A 20579-nucleotide genomic window follows, 5' to 3' on the forward strand; every position below is an offset into this window, starting at 1 on the left:
CCTTCTCGAAATACTTTATATTCTCTTAGGTTTCAGGACATTACACTCATCTGATTTTCTAACTACCTTATTGGATTTCTCAGTTCCTTTGGCTTATTCCTCTCAATAGGTCCTTTTCAGTTCCCTTGGTTTCCCCTTTTCCTGTTCTCTTGTTTTGGGAGTCTCTAGAGCTCAAACTTCGGTTCTCTTTTTTTCTCTATACCCAGTTCTTTGGTGATCTCCTCTAGTCTCTGGGCTCTAAGTATATCCTCACGAGTCTCAAATTTGTATCTCCAGCCCATACCTCTTTCCTTCAGACCATATCTCTAACTGCCTACATGACCTCTATCTTAGATGTCTGATAGACATCCCACACTTAATCTGTCCCAAACCAGACTCCTGATCTTACCCATGAAACCTCCTTTACCCCAAGTCTTTCCCATCTTACTTAATGGCAGTTACATTGGCAATTATATCCTTGTTGTTCAGGCCAAATTCTTGATGGAATCCTTAACTTCTCTCTTTTCTTGACACAATCTGTCAGCAAATCCTATCCCTTCTAGCTTCATAATATGACCTGAATCTTACCACTTCTCACCTTGTCTTCTGCTCGCACTTTGGCCCAAGTCCCCATCATTTCTTACCCAGATGGTTAAAATACGCTTCCTGTCTGGTCTTCCCGTTTCCCTTCAGTCTCGTCTTCACCCAGCATCCGGGGTAATTCTTGTAGCCGATAAGTGAAGTCAAGTCACTCCTCTGCTTAAAACCCTCCAGTGACCTCTCATGGAATTCAAAAATAAAGCCAGAATCCTTATAATGGCCTTCAAGGCCCTATGCCATCTGGCCCTCTGTTACTTCTCACTGATCTATTACTATTTCCTATTACTGATCTAACTTGCTCACTTTGCTGCTGTCACACACTGGCCCCATTTTAGTTCCTGAAACATGCCAGCATATGACCTTTTTGGGGATTTGTATTTGCTCGTCTTGCTCCCTCTATTGCTTTCCCTGATACTCATACAACTTGTTCCCTCACCATTTTCAGGTTTTTCACTCCTCCCACCCCCATAATTTTTCCAGTAAGGTCTGTGTTGACTACCTTATTTTAAGCTGAAACCTATTCTACCGTGCCTTCAGCATCCTCTATCCCTTCCTGCTTTATTTTTCTCTATATTGTGTATTATAATCCAACATATTACGTGTTTTACTTCCTTAGTTTATTTTCTGTATACCCCCTCCGCCAAAACTAGGGTGGAGATTTTTGTCTGTTTTTATTCCTCGTACTTAGAACAATGCCTGGCACATAATAGGTACTCAGTAAATATTGTTAATGCCTGGCACATAATAGGTACTCAGTAAATATTTGTTAATGAATGAATGTAAGCAGCAACATCCTTGACAGATAAATATTTGTTCAAATCCATGATTCATTTATTCATTCACTCGGTAAAATGTTTGAGTGCTTACTGTGTCCCAGATACTGTCCTACAGATATAACAGTCAAAAGGTCAGACAAGAGTCCTATCCTTATGGAGCCCATAATCAAATAAAGATGACAGATAAATGCGTTTTTAAACTATAAATTGTAATAAGTGCTATGAAAGAAACAACCAGAGAATTGAACTGAAGAATAACAGTAGGAGGTGACCTCTTTGAAACAAATAGTGACGAAAACTTTTCCTCTACATGATGAAAGAGAGGCTAGGACTTGAAGGATGTGGAAGGATCCAGCCATGTGGAGAGCAGGAAGAACAGCGTGTATGAGATCAGGTTAGAAAGTTAGGGGTAAATTATGCAGGGTTTCCTAGGCCCCATGGTTCCCAAAGTAGGAAATGGGAACCCCTAGGAGTCCTGATCTTTTCAAAACTATTTTTGTAACAACAGTAAGACACCAGTTGCCCTTTTTTACACTCATTCACTCCTGTGTATGCAGTGACATTTTCCAGAGGCCTCATGACACGGCATCACAACAGATTGAATGCTGAATGAGATACAAATATCCGGTTATTTTCTGTTTAGCCAGGCATTAAGGAGATTTGCAAAAATGTAAAACAATATCAGTCTTCCCACTATGTTTTCTTCTCCTTTGGAAAATATATTTGCTTTTAAAAAATTAAGTTACTTCTGGGGCACCCGGGTGGCTCAGTCAGTTAAGCATCCAACTCTTGATTTCAGCTCAGGTCATGATCGCAGGGTCTTGAGATTCTCTCTCTCCCTCTATACCTCCCCCTACCTGCTTGTATTCTCTCTCTCTAAAAATTAAAAACAAATAAAATTTTAAAATTAAGCTACTTCTAGTAACAGGTAATGATTTTTAAATTTCTCAACTTTAATTTCTAATGTGGCAAATATTGACAGATTTAAACTATATAAACAAAAACCCTTGGAGTCCTCAGTAATTTTGAAGACCAGAAAGTTTAAGAACTGTTCTCCTAGGACATGGTAAGAGTTTTGCACTTTATTCTAAAAGAGCAATGGAAAACCGCTGAAGGATATTAAGCAAGGTGGCGATGTGATCTAATTTAACTTTTGAAAAGGCCACACTCTCTGCTGTGTGAGGAATAAACCACAGTGGGTCAGCAGGGGGAGGGCCGGGGAACAAGTATGAAGGCCCCGCATTAGCCCAGGTGAGAAGGATGGGGGATTGGACTGAGGTGGAGCTAGAATTGCTAGAATTGCCGTAGGGAATTGCTGCAAACTAGGTGGCGTAGAAAAATAGGAACTAATTGTTAGTAGGGCCGTCATTCCTCTGAAATCTGTAGGGGACAGTCCTCCCAGCAATCCCTAGCTTTCCTCGGTGTATAGATGCATAACTGCAGCCTTTTTCTGAATAAGGTCACAGTCTGGGCTACTGAGAGCTGGGATTTTAACATGCGATGGGAGGTGGGTGCGCCACGAGGATGAAGAGAAATGAAGACGGGTGTTTTGGAAGTGGAACCAGAAGGAGTTGCTGATTGAATAGATATATAAAGATGAGGAAAAGAGAAGGCAAGGATGGACCTCACATTTCTGGCTTGAGAAGCTAGATAAACAGTAGACGCAAACAACATGCCATTTATTAACATGAACACTTGCAAATGGCACCATGTTTCTCGGGGGTAAATTTCCAGAGATGGCATTGCTAGGCCCTCGTTTTCTTAAGTATGCTCATGCGTTTATTCTTCTAGATATGCTTTAGGGTTACTAGTATTGTTTTGGCTTTATTTAGTATTATCCTATCAGATCCTCCTGATTTAAACAACCAGATATAGTAAAATTGTAGCCCAATTCACCTAGGTATTCAGAGAATTTAGGCAAAAAGAAAATAAAAATAGGAAGGGAGAACACGTGCCCTGAAAGAAGTTCTCATGGTCAAAGTGACATAGTTAGAGTCGGCCAAGTCCTTTGAGATCCACAAAGTATTTAAAATTAAACTTCTTGATGGATATTCTGGCTACGTGTTTAGTACCATATGGTGATATTTACTACAGTTTCCCCTGCTGGATGAAAAGCTGGCATCAGGTAAAAATGTTTAAGTTCCCTTAGTGACCTGATGACATTAAAGATGTCAGTTGTATTACTAGGTAACACACATATAAAAATGACCCTCTAGGGGTGCCTGGGTGGCTCAGTCCATTAAGTGGCTGCCTTCAGCTCAGGTCGTGATCCCAGGGTCCTGGGATCGAGCCCCTCATCGGGCTCCCTGCTCAGCAGAGAGGGAACTGATCTGTCTGCTTCTTTGTCTGCTGATCTGCCCGGGTGGCTCAGTGGCTCTGAGCCTCCGCTCAGAGCCTTCTGCCTTCGGCTCAGGTCATGATCTCCGGGTCCTGGGATTAAGCCATACATCGGGCTCTCTGCTCAGCAGGGAACCTGCTTTGCCCCCACCCCAACTCTGCCTGTCTCTCTGCCTACTTGTGATCTCTGTCAGATAAATAAATAAAATCTTAAAAAAAAAAAAAAACGAAACTAAAACAAACAAAAAATGACCATCTGATTGTAAATTGCATCTGGGCTGGGAGGAACTGCAAAGGAGTGGTAAGTATTTGATAGAGGCACTGTACTTTGGACTGTCCTGAGTTTCTTATAATCGGCATAGCCGCTGTGCAACCCTAGATGCTATTGTTTCCAAGACAGTGGCTCCTATAAGACAGCAGGGCTTCTAAGTCCGGGTAGATCCCGCACCTACTTTGATGGATTTCTTCTCCTCACATGTGAGCTGTATCTCCTTAGAGAAGAGGTAACTCCTAGATGGCTAGGCGAGCTGTCACGTGAACTATGCGAAGCCGCCATCAGACACTGCCCTGCTAGCAAGTTCTGAATGGTCTCTGTCTGAAATCCTGAATACACTGATGCCAGGTGTGCTCAGGTGTAGGAGTCTGAGCATTAAGTGAACCTAAGAGGACCACCTTGTGGGTGCGGCAGATACGTCGTCCATCCCCTCCTCTCAGCTGCTCCCTCGCACTCTGCCTCTTTGCCTCCCGTCCGTCTCTCTAGCAGTTTCCCTAGCAGGTTGAAGTCAGAGCAGTCATCTCAGCTTCAGTTCCAAAAACAGACCTGTTCTCAAGAACATTTGTGTAGCTGTGAATCCGTGCATTTGCCTTACAAGGGATGAGTAATCAGTACACTCTGCCTTTGCTTGTTCTCCTTTCAGGCATTTTCTTGTCACATTCCGCCGTTGTGTGGAGGATTAGATGAGTGTCCAGAGGCAGGAAGAGAGCAAGTCAGACAGTGACACCTGACTTCTCCCAAGGCTCATGAACCCAGCATCCTCAGGTCTCTAGTGACTTTCAAGCTCCGCCTGGGAGGTCCCTTCTGGTGACGGCGCTGGCAGCTGGTGCCAAGTGTTAAGGGGCTCCAGGTTGGTCCCCTTCTCAGCCAGAGCTTTTCCGTTTGCCTCAGTTACTTCCACTCCGGATTCCCCGCACACAGACCCCCTCAGAGTATGAAAAATACACATACGATGAAAATCACTGACCAAGAGAATGTAGTTGGATACTCAAGATAAAATGGAATATACAGATGTGTGACAGAGTCTACAGCAGATCATGTAATACCATTACCAGTCCTGCACTCAGAGACTGCTTCCTAATATTAGACACCACTTGAACTTACGGATCTGATCACCAGCCCTCGGCAGAAGTAAAAAATGTTAGGAGTTGAGGCACATTGTCAGTAATAAAGGATATTTGATAATCCTGTGACGAGGAAAAGCTGTTTAAAAAAAAAAACACTAAGGTAAAAATAGGTGAAAAGCAAAAGTAGTCTGGGGTCATTTAATGAAAGTCCAAATAGATTTCTATAGCTTCATGTCCTAAGAAGGCACCATTTATATAATATCATGTATAATAAATGATGTTTTTCCACTAATTTGGAAAGATATATGCACCCCTATGTTTACTGCAGCATTATTTACAATAGCCGTGATAGGGAAACAACCCAGGTGTCCATCGATACACGAATAGGCAAAGAAGATGTGGTATATATGTGCAGTGGAATATTATTCAGCCACGAGAAAGGAGGAAATCCTGCCAGATGAGCAACAGGGACGGACCTAGAGGACGTTACACTACATGAAATAAGTCAGAGAATGATGAATGTCACCTGCTGTCACTCGTGTGGAATCGAAAAGAGCAAGTGAAGAAACAAAACAGAAGTAGATGCATAGAGTCAGAGAACAAGCTGACGGTCGCCAGAGGGGAGAGAGCTGCAGGCAATGAGTGAAACAGGTGAAGGGAATTAAGAGGTACACGCTTCTGGTTTTGACATAAATCAGTCACTGGGAAGGAAAGAGCTGCGTAGAGAGTAGTCAGTAATACTGCGATAGCATTGTGTGGGGACGGGACTTCATTTGTGATAAACATCTCATAATGTATGTAAATACAGAAACACTGTTCTATACACCTGAAACTGATTACGTATCAACTGTACTTAAGTTTCTTTAAAAATGGGAAAAAAGGATGTTTTCGTTCACTTGTATTCCCAGATGTTTACTTGCTGCCAGACATCATTGAGGGCCATCATGCATTTATGACGATAACTCTAACTCAAGAGTAGGTTCAATTATCTTCCATGTTCTTCATGCAGAGTGATAAGAAGTAAGGTACTCTAGGAGATTTATAGGGGTGGTGTTTTTATTTTTATTTATTTATTTTTAATTCAGTTCATTAACATACAATGTGTTGCTGCTTCCAGAGGTAGAGGTCAGGGATTCATCAGTCTTGTATAACACGCACAGCTCATTACATCGCGTGCCCTCCTTAATGCCCATCACCCAGTTACCCCATCCCCTCACCTCCCTGCCCTCTAGCAATCCTCGTTTTGTTTCCTGTGATTAAGAGTCTCTTATGATTTGTCTCCCTCTCTGGTTTCATCTTGTTTTATCTTTTTCTCTCTTCTACAGGTTGTATGTTCAAAGGGTAATATTCCAATTGTTTGAAAAGCCTCCTGACAGGTTTTTCACTCTGTAAAGATTCAAGTTAAATGAAGTATTACTGTACCTACTTTTTTTCTCCCAGGAAAGACAGGAGGATACCTGTCACCTTAAATTGAAGGCTTAATTCATGTATCCAGAAAAATTCTTAGAAAAATAATCATCACATACATTTTCAATATTCTAAATTGTCAGAATACTTTTAATCATATTCTTTTATAGAGTCACAGATCTCGTAAAGAGAGGTAGTACAGGGGCACCTGGGTGGCTCAGTGGGTTAAAGCCTCTGCCTTTGGCTCAGGTCATGATCCCAGGGTCCTGGGATCGAGCCCCACATCGGGCTTTCTGCTCAGCAGGGAGACTGCTTCCCTTCCTCTCTCTCTGCCTGCTTCTTTGCCTAATTGTGATCTCTGTCTGTCAAATAAATAAATTTTTAAAATCTTAAAAAAAAAAAGGTAGTACATTCCAAGCTTAGAAATATTAAAAATTACCCAAAATTAAATTACTAACTCATAATTTTTATCATACTTCTGATTTTTCACTACTGATTTTCTTGTGTGCCTCCCTTACCATGTATTCACTTGAAATACTATTTTTAAAATAAAATTTATATTTTAAATATCAAGTTACTGGATAAGAACAGCATGTCTCATTAGACACATGGGAAAATCCATCCCTTCTATGTAGCTCTGATGATTTCAATGGTTTGTGCTGCCTTACTGCTATATCTTTATAACTAATATTGGTAGAGATGATAGATCAAGCCTGAATTGAATTAGAGTATCAGTATCACTATGGTCACAAAAATAGAAATCTGGCAATACTCAGAATTTTCTGCTCACAGAGAACATCTAGGAAGCATGTTATTTCTATGCCTGTAAATTTACATCTTTTATTTTTTATTTTTTTATTTTTTTAAAAGATTTTATTTACTTATTTGACAGATCACAAGTAGGCAGAGAGGCAGGCAGAGAGAGAGGAGGAAATAGGCCCCTGCTGAACAGAGAGCCCGATGTGGGGCTCCATCCCAGGACCCTGAGACCATGACCTGAGCCGAAGGCAGAGGCTTTAACCCACTAAGCCACCCAGGGACCCCACATCTTTTATTTTTTATTATATTCCCTATGCTGTGCTTTTCATCTCCCTGACTTTTTTTTTTTTTTTAAACTGGAAGTTTATACCCCTTAAGCTTTCTTATCTATTGGACATGTTCCCCACCTAACTCCCTTCTGGCAATCACCAGTTCTCTGTATTTAAGAAGAGTATGGTTTGTTTTTTTGTTTGTTTGTTTGTTTTGTTTTGTTTTTTAGATTCCACATATAAGTGAAATCATACTGCATTTGCCTTTCTGTGATTTTTTTCACTTAACATAATACCCTCTAGGTCCATCCATGTTGTCCCAAATGGCAAGATCTCATTCTTTTTATGGCTGAATAATACTCCCTAGTGTATATGTATGTATGTATGCATGTATGTACATATGTATATGTCATATCTTCTTTATCCATTCATCTGTCAGTGGACACATGAGTTGCTTCCCTATAAATAATGTTCTATATAAAAAATGTTGCTTCTACAAATAATGTTGCAAAAACATAGGGGTGCACATATCTTTTCAAATTAATGTTTTTCTTTTCTTTGGGTAAATACCTAGCAGTACTATTACTGGATCTTATGGTATTTCTATTTTTAATTTTTTAAGGAACCTCCATACTGTTTTCCACAGTGGCCACACCAATTTACATTCCCACCAGCAGTGCATAAGAGTTCCTTTTTCTCCAGAGCTTTGTCAACACTTGTTATTTCTTGTCTTTTTGGTTCTAGCCATTCTGACAGGTGTAAGATGATATCTTATTATCGGGTTTTAATTTTTTTTATTTATTTTTATTATTTTATTTTATATTTTTGAGAGCAGGGCAGAGGGAGAGTGAGAGAATCTTAAGCAGACTCTGTGCTGAGTGCGGAACCTGGTGTGGGGCTCGATCTCACAACCCTGGGATCGTGACCTAAGCCGAAATCGAGAGTTGGATGCTTAACCGACTGAGCCACCCAGACACCCCTTATTGTGACTTTCTATTTGCATTTTACTGATGATCAGTGATCTTGAGCATCTTTTTCATGTGTCTGTTGGCCATACAGGTCCTTTGTCCATTTTAATTAGATTATTTGTTTCAGGGGATTGAGTTGTATAAATTCTTAAAAACAAAACAAAACAAAAAAAAACACTACTCTTGTTTTCCAGCAAAATGTCGGGGTTTTTTGTTTGTTTGTTTTTGAGTATAGTTGACACACAATGTTACATTAGTTTCAGGTATACAACACAGTGATTCGACTTCTCTGCACTCGCCACAAGTGTAGCTACCATTTCTGTCTGCCCCCTGCAATGATATAGCAATGTCCTTGACTATATTCCCTATACTGTACCTTTTATTCCTGTCTTTTTCATTCCTTGACTTTATTTTTCGGGTATTAATCCCTTATTGGATATATCATTTGCAGGTATCTTCTCCTGTTCAGTGGGTGCCACTTCATTTTATTGGTGGTTTCCTTTGCTGTGTAGAAACTTTTTATTTTGATGTAGTGCCAATAGTTTATTTTTGCTTTTGTCTCCCTTGCCTGTAGAGAAATATTGCTAAGGCTGATGTCAGAGAAATTACTGCCTGTGTTTTCCTCTGGGAGTTGTATGGTTTCAGGTCTCCTATTTAGTTGTTTAGCCCATTTTGTTTATTTTTGAGTGTGGGATAAGAAAGTTCTTCAGTTTCACTCGTTTGCATGTAGCTGTCCAGTTTCCCCAGCACCATTTATCAAAGACTATTTGCCTCCTTTGTCATAGATTAATTGGCCATATAGGCATGAGTTTATGTCTGGGCTCTCTGCTCTGTTCTGCTGCTCTATGTGTCTGTTTTTGTGCCGGTACCTTACTCTTTTGGTTACTACAGCTCTGTAGTATATCTTGAAATCTGGGATTATGATACCTTCAGTCTTGTTCTTTCTCAAGATTGCTTTGGCTATTCATGCTCTTTTGTAATTCCATATTAATTTTAGGATTATTTGTTCTCATTCTGTAAGAAAAAATGCTGTTATTACTTAAGGATAAGGATTACATTGAATCTGTAGATTGCTTTGGGTCGTATGGACATTTTAACAATATTGGTTCTTCCAGTCCATGAACATGGAATATCTTCTCATTTGTTTGTGTCTTCTTTAATTTCTTTCATCAGTGTTTTATGGTTTTCAAAGTATAGATCTTTCACCTCCTTGATTAAGTTTATTCCTACGTATTTTATCCTTTTGGTACAATTATTATTCTTTTTTAAAGATTTTATTTATTTATTTGACAGAGACACAGCGAGAGAGGTAACACAAGCAGGGGGAGTAAGAGAGGGAGAAGCAGGCTTCCCGCCTGGCAGGGAGCCTGATGTGGGGCTCCATCTCAGGATGCTGGGATTATGACCTGAACCAAAGGCAGACACTAAACGATGGAGCCACCCAGGCGCCCCCTTTTGTTACAATTATTAATGGGATTGCCTTCTTAATTTCTCTTTGTGCTGCTTCATTATTAGTGTATAGAAATGCAACAGATTTACATATATTAATTTTATATCCTGCAACTTTACTGAATTCACTTATCATTTTTAGTAGTTTTTGGTAGAGTCTTTAGGTTTGTCTGTAGGTAGTGTTGTCTGCAAATAGTGACAGTTTCACATCTTCCTTACCAATTTGGATGCCTTTTATTTCTTTTTCTTGTCTGATTGCCGCAGCTAGGACTTCTAGTACTGTGTTGAATAAAATGGTGAGAGTGGACATCTTTGTCTTATTCCAGATCTTAGAGGAAAAGCTCTGTTTTTCACCATTGAATATGAAGTTAGCTGTAAATATGTTACCTGTAAAATATGTGTATCTTGACTTAGAATACCGCTCTTAATTCAGTTTAATAAACTGCTTTTAGCAGTAGGAAAAAAAGCAGACTCGGCCACAAAGTTTTATTTATAGGAAACAGTAGTGTTATTGGTGGCTTAATGTTAAAGGGATAAAATAAAGTTTCCAGTATATCAGTTGTGAACAAAATCTTTAATATTTTCATTAGTGAAAATATTTGGTGAGTATTTGGTGAATATTCATTTGGTGAAATTAAATATATTTCTCATATTTGATAGGGTACACAGTCTGGAGACAGAAGAAAACTAAGTCCTTAAAGAAAAATCATTAATAAAATGGATATGTGATCAAAATAAAGTAAGAAAAGATAAGTGCAGAATACATGTGGGGAGAGAAATAATCTATAAATTCAAGAGAGACCAGTTTGCTGTGTACACATATAGACAAGAAAGAATCTAGAAATCAAACTGAATATAGTAGTCATTTAGCACTTAGTTAACAGTCAGCTGAATCTCTTGTTCATCATTGGTTAGTCCCTCATTGCATTACTGTATCTGGTATTACACGTCACACTTTAGGAATTATGTGGGGACTTTTTTTTTAATTCAGGTAAAAGAAAAAAGGTAGGTCAAGAAATTAAAGAATAAATGAATGAGGAAAGATTAAAGTAATATATTCATTCTCTCATTTCATGAACATTTATACATCACACCCCCTATATGCAAGGTACTGTGATAGAAACTGGGTAAAACACATAGTACTTGCCTGCAAGAAGTTTAATGTCTTAGTGGAGGAGACAGGTAAGTACATATAGTGTGCTCTGCCCAGTAGTAGAAAAGTGCCCCCTAACCCCACCTGAGGAGTTGGGGAGGTTTCCTGAAGAAGCTGAACTATGTCTTAAAGGTTAAGGGATTTCCTTTTCCTGTAAGATTCCAGACTAGTAAATAATCTGAAAATTCTCCCACCACAAAACACCCAGCAATGCAGAATAAAATATAACAAGCATCCCTTTAAATGCATAGCAGAGCTTATTTAAAAAAAAAAAAAAAAAAAGGCAAGATAATTCTCCAGGAGCCCAAACAAATACAGCTAAGAAACAAAATTGTAAGTCTTAAAATAAAATAAAATTTTTAAAACCCAAAGTTTTAAAAGGAAAGTAGTAAGTTGCCCTGAAGGGGTTTGCTGGTCTCAATACCCATGACACAGAGATCTCAAAGAAAATATGATAGGTCATAATATCACCCTTTCCCAGGTATTCACAATAATTAAGCATTTATTCTTAATTACCAGGGGCACAATAGTGACTATGCATATTACTAAATGAATATCAAATTGCCTGCTAAATTCTACTTCTTTCTTAATCCTGATTTATTTGTTGCTAATTAATATGATCACCTGCTCTCAAGAGGCAGCATTGCTAAAAGGTACTTAATGTTGTGCTATAATTAGTATATATAGGGGGCGCCTGGGTGGCTCAGTGGGTTAAAGCCTCTGCATTCGGCTCAGGTCATGATCCCGGGGTCCTGGGATAGAGCCCCGCATCCCATCCGGCTGTCTGCTCAGCAGGGAGCCTGCTTCCTCCTCTCTGTCTGCTTGCCTCTCTGCCTACCTGTGATCTGTCAAATAAATAAATAAAAATCTTAAAAAAAAATAATTAGTATATATAGTTAGAATATCTTGGTTTTAAAAGAATAAAAAAAATGAACTGAACTATTGGAATTATCTGTGGGAACTTTTGACTTTCTTAATTTCTAGGACTTTGTGTGCTTTGAAATCACATTTCTTTATGATAATTGATCTGGTGATATTTGATAATATTACAAGCCTGGAGTTTGTGACTATTTGAAAGGGGATTAAAAAGCTACTAAGTTTTTTTAAGATTTTATTTATTGGGCACCTGGGTGGCTCAGTGGGTTAAGCCTCTGCCTTCGGCTCAGGTCATGATCTCAGTGTCCTGGGATCGGGTCCCGCATCAGGCTCTCTGCTCCGCAGGGAGCCTGCTTCCTCCTCTCTCTCTGCCTGCTGCTCTGCCTACTTGTGATCTGTCAAATAAATAAATAAAAATCTGTTTGAAAAAAATATATTTTATTTATTTATGAGAGAGAGCATGAGTGGTGGGAGGGGCAGGGGCAGAGGGAGAAGCAGACTCCCCGCCGAGCCGGGACCCTGATGCAGGACTCAGTCCCAGGACCCCGAGATCATGACCCGAGCTGAAGAAAGCTGCTTAACTGACTGTGCCACCCAGTGCCCCAGAACCACTTTTATGATAAATTCGCAGACTTCTTAGATTTGGCGATAAACTTAGAAAAAAAACATTATAACACTAACCAAGATAAAGGATATACAGTGTCAGGTTTTTGTTTTTGTTTGTTTTGTTTTTTACCACTAAGTGAGTGACCAGGCTGCCAAGAGGTTCCCTTTGGTTTCATATCTGCAGCCCGTTGTCCTGGGACTCTGCTGTAGCTGCTGTGATGCTCAGGTTGCCATTCAGCAACCTCCTGTTCTCCACGGTAGAGAGCTTGGTCCGACGTCACTGGAAGGCTTACAGAACTGTGTCTAATAAACCTACAGAGCTTCAGCATCGGATATATTTGCTGTAGCTTACGTACTTTCATACTTCTGTAATAATGTAGACTTCTAAACTGTGCTATTTGTTTCTTTTACAGGATAATGAAGGTCAGACAGCTTTACATTACGGTAAGATATTTCCAGATTATTAATAATCATAATAGAAAGTTTTCTCTATTTGTTTATTTCAACTTTGTCCAACTCTATGTAGTGCTTAGAAAAATGCCTCGTCAGTTGGTACAGCCTCTGTGGAAAACAGTATGGAGGTTCCTCAACAGAGGAATAGAATTAGAATTTTAGAAATTTAGAATTTTAGAAAATTAGAATAGAAATAGAATTAGCATTTGATCCAGTAATTTTAGTACTGTATATTTACCCAAAGAAAATGAAAACAATAATTCAAAAAGATATGCATCCCTATATGTATTGCAGCATTATTTATAATACCCAAGATACAGAAGCAACCCAAGTGTCCATTGTTAGGTGAATGAATGAAGAAGATGTGGTATATATGTGTATTATGTATACACACACATACACACTAGGAAATACTACTCAGCCACAAAAGAAGAATGAAATCTTGCTATCTGTAACGACATGGGAAAACCTACAGGGTATAATGCTAAGTGAAATAAGTCAGTCAGAGGAAGACAAATGCCATATGATTTTGCTCATTTAAGAAACTAAGAACTTAAGAAACAAAGGAAAAAAGAGACAGACTCCCGTACAGAGAACAGGGGCACCTGGGTCCCTCAGTCGGTCAAGTCTCAGACTCTTGATCTCAGCTCAGGTCTTGATCGCAGGGTCGTGAGTTCAAGCCCCATGTTGGACTCCATGCTAGGCTTGGAACCTGCTTTAAAAAATAACAACAGCAGGGAACAAACTGGTGGTTGCCAGAGGGGAGGTGGGGATGTTGTGGGAGTTGGTGAAATGGGTAAAAGAGATTAAGGCTATACTTACCTTGATGAACACTGAGAAATGTATAGTATTGTTGAACTATCATATTGTATATCTGAAACTAGTATAACACTGTTATTAATTATACTTGAATTTTAAGAAATAATATAAAAACAAATATAAAAAGGAAAATGGTCACTAGCAGAAATACACTAATTTTTTGTTTAAAAATATATTAATAACTTCTAAAGTTGGAGATTCATTAAAATTCTTAAGGGAACATTCATAGTAAATTGAGCCTTTCTATACCATCAACAGAAATGGAGGTTTCTCCAGTCCCCCTTTGAAAATTCATTATTTCATTCTTGGTACTGTCAGTGACAACTGAGGTGCTAGTTATCATCACTGTAGGAGCTCCAGTCTCTCCTACAAGAAATACTTTTCTTGATGTAATTGAAGTGAAGAAAAATAGATTTGATTTTTTAACTCATTTCACTTACTGATTAGCTTAGTTGAGTAATCTTCACTTAACTTACCTATAAAATAGAAGATAATCTGTAAGATGGACATAATGTGGCTCTTACAGAGTACTGGGTAGATTCAGTGAGGTATAAGATATTGAGGTATTTTGTAAATAAAGCACTAGGTAAAATATCCTTACTTTTATTCTATTTGGGCGTGAATATGGTTGAGTAAAAGACAACCATCAATATTTAAATCAGATTAAGGATCAACCACCTTCAGACTTCGGGAAACAGAATAAATACATTAGGCTCTTTTGCCAGTTTTGCCCATCCTAGACCACTATTCAGTAGTAAATGAGCCAGATGCCCCTGGACATTTTTGTTCACTGCTTGTTAGCATTTGCTTGGGTGTCAGAAACCTCACTCGGTTGTCTAGGAGTCTAAACTATTGTGCTAGCTGTTAATGCTAACTGTATTTGTCAGCCTAATAATGAAGATGGAATATCACCAAATGCATGGCCCAACTTCTATCTGAGTTTAGCTAGGATAACCTGGGTACCAAAACCAGCACAGTCAGTCTCACATTTGAACATATATATGAAAATCCTAAATAAAATATTAGCAAATGAAATCCATCGTATTTTTTTAAAGATATGATCAAGTTGAATTTATCCTGGGAATTCAAAGATGATTTAACAGTTTAAACATTTATTACTGTAGTTTGCCACAACAAATTTGTTGAAAACCATTTGGTCAAATCAGATGCAAAGGGGTGCCTGGGGGGCTTAGTGGGTTAAGCCTTTGCTCAGGTCATGATCTCAGGGTCTTGGGATGGACGGGCTTTCTGCTCAGCGGGGAGCCTGCTTCCTCTTCTCTCTCCTCTTGTCTCTCTGCCTACTTGTGATCTCTTTCTCTATCAAATAAATAAAATCAGATGCAGAAAAAGCAATTGAGGAACTTCAGTACAGAATGCAATATAAAGAAGCAATACACAAAAGTGATTAAGACCCTAGGCTCTTAAGCCAGACTTGTGGATTCAAACTCTGGTTCTGCTACTGAACTTGGACAGATTATTTAATAACTTCAGTGCATCTGTTTACTTATGGTGAGATAGGAGTAATAATAATAACCTCAGAGATATACTATAAACATATAATGGGCTAATCTGTGTGAAGTGCTTAGGACAATGTCCAGCACCTTGTAGGTACTCAGTAAATGTTAGCTAATATGATTGTTTTGATAAAAACTCATAATAAACTAGAAATGCCAGGAAACGTCCGTGGCCTGATTATATATCAAAAAGTAGAACATAAATATAAAGAGCTAAGTCCTGGGCAAGTGCATTCAGGAGATGGAGGCTCCCTTATTCTGTCCAGCATCCCCTCATGAAATGGAGGCTTGGATGTGGTACACTGACAGTACTGAGGCCCTGATCACCCTTGTCTTGGCTCGCAAGGTGTAATGGCTCCGTGCTGCAAGAGGCAAACCAGGCTGCCCCGACACTGCCACCAAGCACCAACTCCTAGAGCAGGGGGAGGAAGGGTGTCACTCAAAGAGAAGCTTGCTGCTGTCCCCACTCCCAGCTCTAGAATCTGGCTCAGAGATTTTTCCTAGGGGGAGAAGCACACTATAAAACAGCTCCTAATCTCTTCCCAAAGGAACTGACCTCATTTGCAGTAGAGCCTGGAGAAGTTCAAGGCTAAGGGTAGTCTCAAGAGTAGTGGAGAGCATAGGAGAACACTACATCCGGGAGGAGCCTTCATCAGTACGAACAAGTACCAAACATGGAGCTCTAAAGAAGCCACAATTTGGGTTGGTTTGTAGGATAATTTGTGCCCCAGTTGAGTGGTTTCCTTTGAGCACTTTCAATATGTTATTCCACCGTGTTCTGACCTTGAATATCTATTTATGGAAACAGAAGGAATCTATATCTAGCAAAGCTGCCTTTCAAAAATGAAGATGTATTAAAGTCTTTCCCAGATAACAAAAACTGAGAGAGTTTGTTGCTGACAGACCTGACATGAAGAACTAAAGGAAAATATTCCACTAAAAGCAAATGACCCCAAAAGTAATTCAAATCCATATGAAAAAATAAAGAGCACTCATAAATACAACTATATAGTTAGGAAAAAAAAACAGTATAAATACACACTTTTTTCCTCCTTTCTTTCTTTAACTGATTTTAAAAAGTGATGTCTAAAATAATATGTATATAATGTATTATTGGGCCCATAACATATACAAGTATAATATATTTGCCAATAACTGCCCAAAGGAGATGGATGAGAACAAAGTAACAGTGGGTTAAGGAAGTAACTACAGATGTTAAAGTAATTGTAATAATATCTTGTTGGATTTGTAACATTAATAGATGTAACAGGTATAAGAACACTACCACCAAAAGAGGGAAAATGGAACAGAGATATATGGGAGTAATGTTTCTATATATCACTGTATAAATCTGAAGCTGGACTTAAACCACTTATGTGGTGAACCCTAGAGCAACCACTAAAGAAAAAACTCAAAACAGACATTTCAAAAATAATAGTTGGAGATTCCCCACCCCACTTTTAGTAATGGATAGAACAGCTAAACAGAAGGTGAACAAGGAAATGGAAGACCTGAACAACGTTATAAACCAACCAGATCTAACAGACTTGTAAGAAACACTCCATCCAACAACAGAATATATATTCTTTTCAAGTGCACATAGAGCATTCTTCAGGATATGCAATCTGAAGGCCATGAAACAACTCAATAAATTTAAAAGAATAGAAATAGTACAGTGTATGTTCTCCAGCCACAGTGGAATGACATTAGATGTCAAGACATGGAAACTCACAAATATGAGGAAACTCATCAACACACTCTTAAATAACAAGTAGGTCAAGGAGGAGGAAATAAAGAGAAATCAGAAAATACTTTAGGATGAATGAAAATGAAGATAATACATGCCAAAACTTACGGAGTGCAGCTAAAGCAGTGCTTGCAGAGAAATTTATAGCTGTAAATGTCTATGTTAAGAAAGAAGAAAAATATTGAATTAGTAACTAACTTAATCTTCCACTTTAAGACACTAGAGAAGAAGAGCAAACAAAGCCTAAAGAAAGCAGAAAGAATAATAGAGATTAGAGTAGAAATAAATGAAATAGAGAATCAAAAAACAATAGAGAAAATCAACAAACTAAAAATTAGTTCCTTGAAGCAAAAGAACTAGCTGTTCAACCCACAGAATTATGAAAAATAATACATTGTTGTATTTAAGCCACTAGATTTTGAGTAGTTTGTTACACAACAGTAGATAACCGAACAATGCACCCCATACACATCAATCGGTTTTAGGTAAATTGAATGCATATATAAAGAAAAGCAAAATTAAAAACTTTTAGATGAATGGGGTAAATAATGGCTTATTGGGGCACCCGCGTGGCTATTCGTTAAGCCTCTGCCTTCGGCTCAGGTCATGATCACAGGGTCCTGGGATCGAGCACCACATCAGGGCTCCCTGCTCAGCGGGAAGCCTGCTTTTCCCTCTCCCACTCCCCTGCTTGTGTTTAGTCTCTTGCTGTGTCTCTCTGTCAAATAAATAAGTAAAAAATCTTTAAAAAAAAAAAAAAAAGAAAGAAAGAAAACATTCAGGAATACAAATCATAATTTAAATTATGATAAGTACATTGAAATTTTAAACTTCTGTTAGACAAAAGATAGTATGAGCAAAGTAAGAATGCAAGGCACAGACTGGGAGAAGGTATTTGAAATGCAAATAACCTGCATAAGATCGTTATTCAGATTATATCAAGAACATATACCTAGCCAATAAGAAAGACAATCAAATAGAAAAATAGACCCCCAAAATGGATAGTTCACAGATGAGAAGAGCCAAATATCGAATAAACAGCAAGAAAAGATGCTCGCCCCACTCATCACTCTCAAGAACTATGACTAATCTGCGATTATACCCTGCTTACAAACTCACAAGTTAGCCCAACATAGTTTCCTGGGTTCTGGCAAAAAACACAAGACTGTTACTCAGTACAGCAAGCAGTATGAACTTGATGTTTGTGTCATTTCCTTTTGAGTTCCGTGGGACCTAAGCAGAACAGCCCAGGTAGATAACACATACACAGTATATCATACCTTGGGAATCCTGAGCTTAGCGGCGCCTGGGTGGCTCAGTTGGTTAAGTGTCTACCTTTGGCTCAGGTCGTGATCCCAGGGTCATGGGATTAAGCCCTGCGTCATCCAACTCCCTGGTCAGAGGGGAGCCTGCTTCTCCCTCTCTCTGCCATTCCCCCTGCCCACCACTCATGCTGGAGCTTGTGCTTTCTCTTTCACAAATTAATAAAATCTTTAAAAAAAAAAAAAGGAATCTACCCTGAAAGGAAACACCCCCTCCATTGTCCAAGGCTGTTCACTACACACATCCTTGAAAAAGAGTCTGGAACAGAAGCTGTCATTACGTTTGTTCTCAAGAGGTACAGAATCACGAAGAGTCCCTTGGAGAACCGTCTCCCAGCCATAATCATTGGATGCAGATTATGACATTTAGATGTAACTTGACACTGGTCAGACTGGCGACAAGTAAACATCTACAAATACTAGTATGAGGACGTGGAGCAACAGGAACACTCATACTTTGGTAACGAGGAGTATCAACTGTCACAACCACCTGGGAGATCACTTTGGCGAAATTTAGTGAAATTGAAGGTACACATACCCTACAACCCAACAGTTCCACTTCTCTTTATATAACCTAGAAATATTCCTGGGCATGGATGTGATAAGACATGATTAAGAACATTTATTGCAGCATTACTTGTCATAGCCAAAAATTTGTTTTATTAGCCTTTATATTCCTCCGTATGCCATACTTAAAATATTTAATTAAAATTACACACACACACACACCTTGATACATATATACGTATTTTATGTTATCAAATACCTTTGAGAGGTGAATCATTAAAAATGTACGTATACAATGCAGTATACAGGAAAGTAAGCTCTAGGCCCCATCTGTAAGCAGCCCTCTAAAACAGGGTGTGGTGGGGCGCCTGGATGGCTCAGTTGGTCAGGCTTCCGACTCTTGGTATCAGGTCGCATCATGATCTCAGGGGCATGGGAGTAGCCCCGAGTGCGGCTTCACACTCATCAGGGAGTCTGCTTGAGATTCTTCCTCTCTCTCTCCCTCTGCACCTCCCCCTGCTTGTGAGTGTGCACCTGTGCACTCTCACTCTCAAATAAATAAGTAAATAAATAGATAAATCTTTTAAAAAATAGTGCTGTGGTTTCCCCATTTTGTAAATGAGGAAAAAAGAAGTTAATAAACCTACCTAACGGAGCTGGAAATTCAAATCCACATCTCTAGATTTACAGGAATTGAGACAAAAGCAAGTCCCTTCCCTTGCGTCTTTACACAGCACTTACCGCTCACTCGTCAAACACATTTATGTGATTATCCTGGCATTTAGCGCCTCTAGTTTCACCAAGAGCTGGCTCTTCTAAACCCTAATTTTTGACCCAGGAAAAAACTTTTCTTAGCCACATCCACAGTTGTGATGGCAGTTTGGGACAAGCAGGCCTAAGTCAGACAAGCACAGATAATTAGGGGAAGGAAGAAACTTCACAGTGATTATGGCATTTTCAGTGCAAAGTTCAGGGCTACCCCTTTTTCCTGATGTCTGATTTCAAGAAGCAAACTTCTTTTACTCCAAAATATTTGCCATTAGGTCAGAGTTCATTGCTTTGCTTAGAGAGATACCCCCTGCCAGTGTAGCCACATCCTCTGCTAATAACCCAGTTCTTATTTTCATCCCCTTCTTTCCTGTTTCATCCACCATTCAGATATTTTTAGTGCCTTCTCTATGGCTTGGGTTGTGCTTTCCTTCCGTTCTCCATCCAGAAACTGTAGACACAGCTAAGGCAGACTGAATGCGCCCCTGAAAATGTAGACGAGTCACCATCATCCGTAGCTAACCATGCAGCGTGAGCACCTCTGTGGAGGTGGGAATGTGTCCATTTAAGCTTGACATACGCCAAAATGCATTTCTTAAATAGCAACAGGATTGGAATTTTCCAAAGGTCTTCCTGATAGGCTTCAGAATAAGCTGTATTTTATTTATATACTAATATGGAAAATTTTCTAAGATACATTGTTAAGTGAAAGGATTAAGGTGCAGAACAGTGTATATAGTGTGCTACCATAAATACATCTGTGCGTATTTGCTAGTAACTGCAGAAGATACCTCAGAAGAATACACAAAGGGGCGCCTGGGTGGCTCAGTGGGTTAAAGCCTCTGCCTTCAGCTCAGGTCATGATCCCAGGGTCCCGGGATCGAGTCCCACATTGGGCTCTCTGCTCAGCAGGGAGCCTGCTTCTCTGT

The 20579-nt window shown here is 39.2% G+C and overlaps 1 protein-coding gene across 2 annotated transcripts in view; it reads left to right on the forward strand.

Annotated features, from left to right (window-relative positions):
- ACBD6 (acyl-CoA binding domain containing 6) overlaps positions 1 to 20579 on the forward strand; it is a 200692-nt gene that overhangs the window by 165158 nt on the left and 14955 nt on the right. For both annotated transcript variants that reach the window (XM_032862718.1, XM_032862719.1), the window contains one exon: positions 12934 to 12964. In XM_032862718.1, the coding sequence (XP_032718609.1) occupies positions 12934 to 12964 (31 nt within the window). The remainder of the gene's footprint in view (positions 1 to 12933; positions 12965 to 20579) is intronic.

Source organism: Lontra canadensis, unplaced genomic scaffold, assembly GCF_010015895.1.
Source record: "Lontra canadensis isolate GAN:19392208 unplaced genomic scaffold, GSC_riverotter_1.0 scaffold24, whole genome shotgun sequence".
NCBI classification, from domain to species: Eukaryota; Metazoa; Chordata; class Mammalia; order Carnivora; family Mustelidae; genus Lontra; species Lontra canadensis.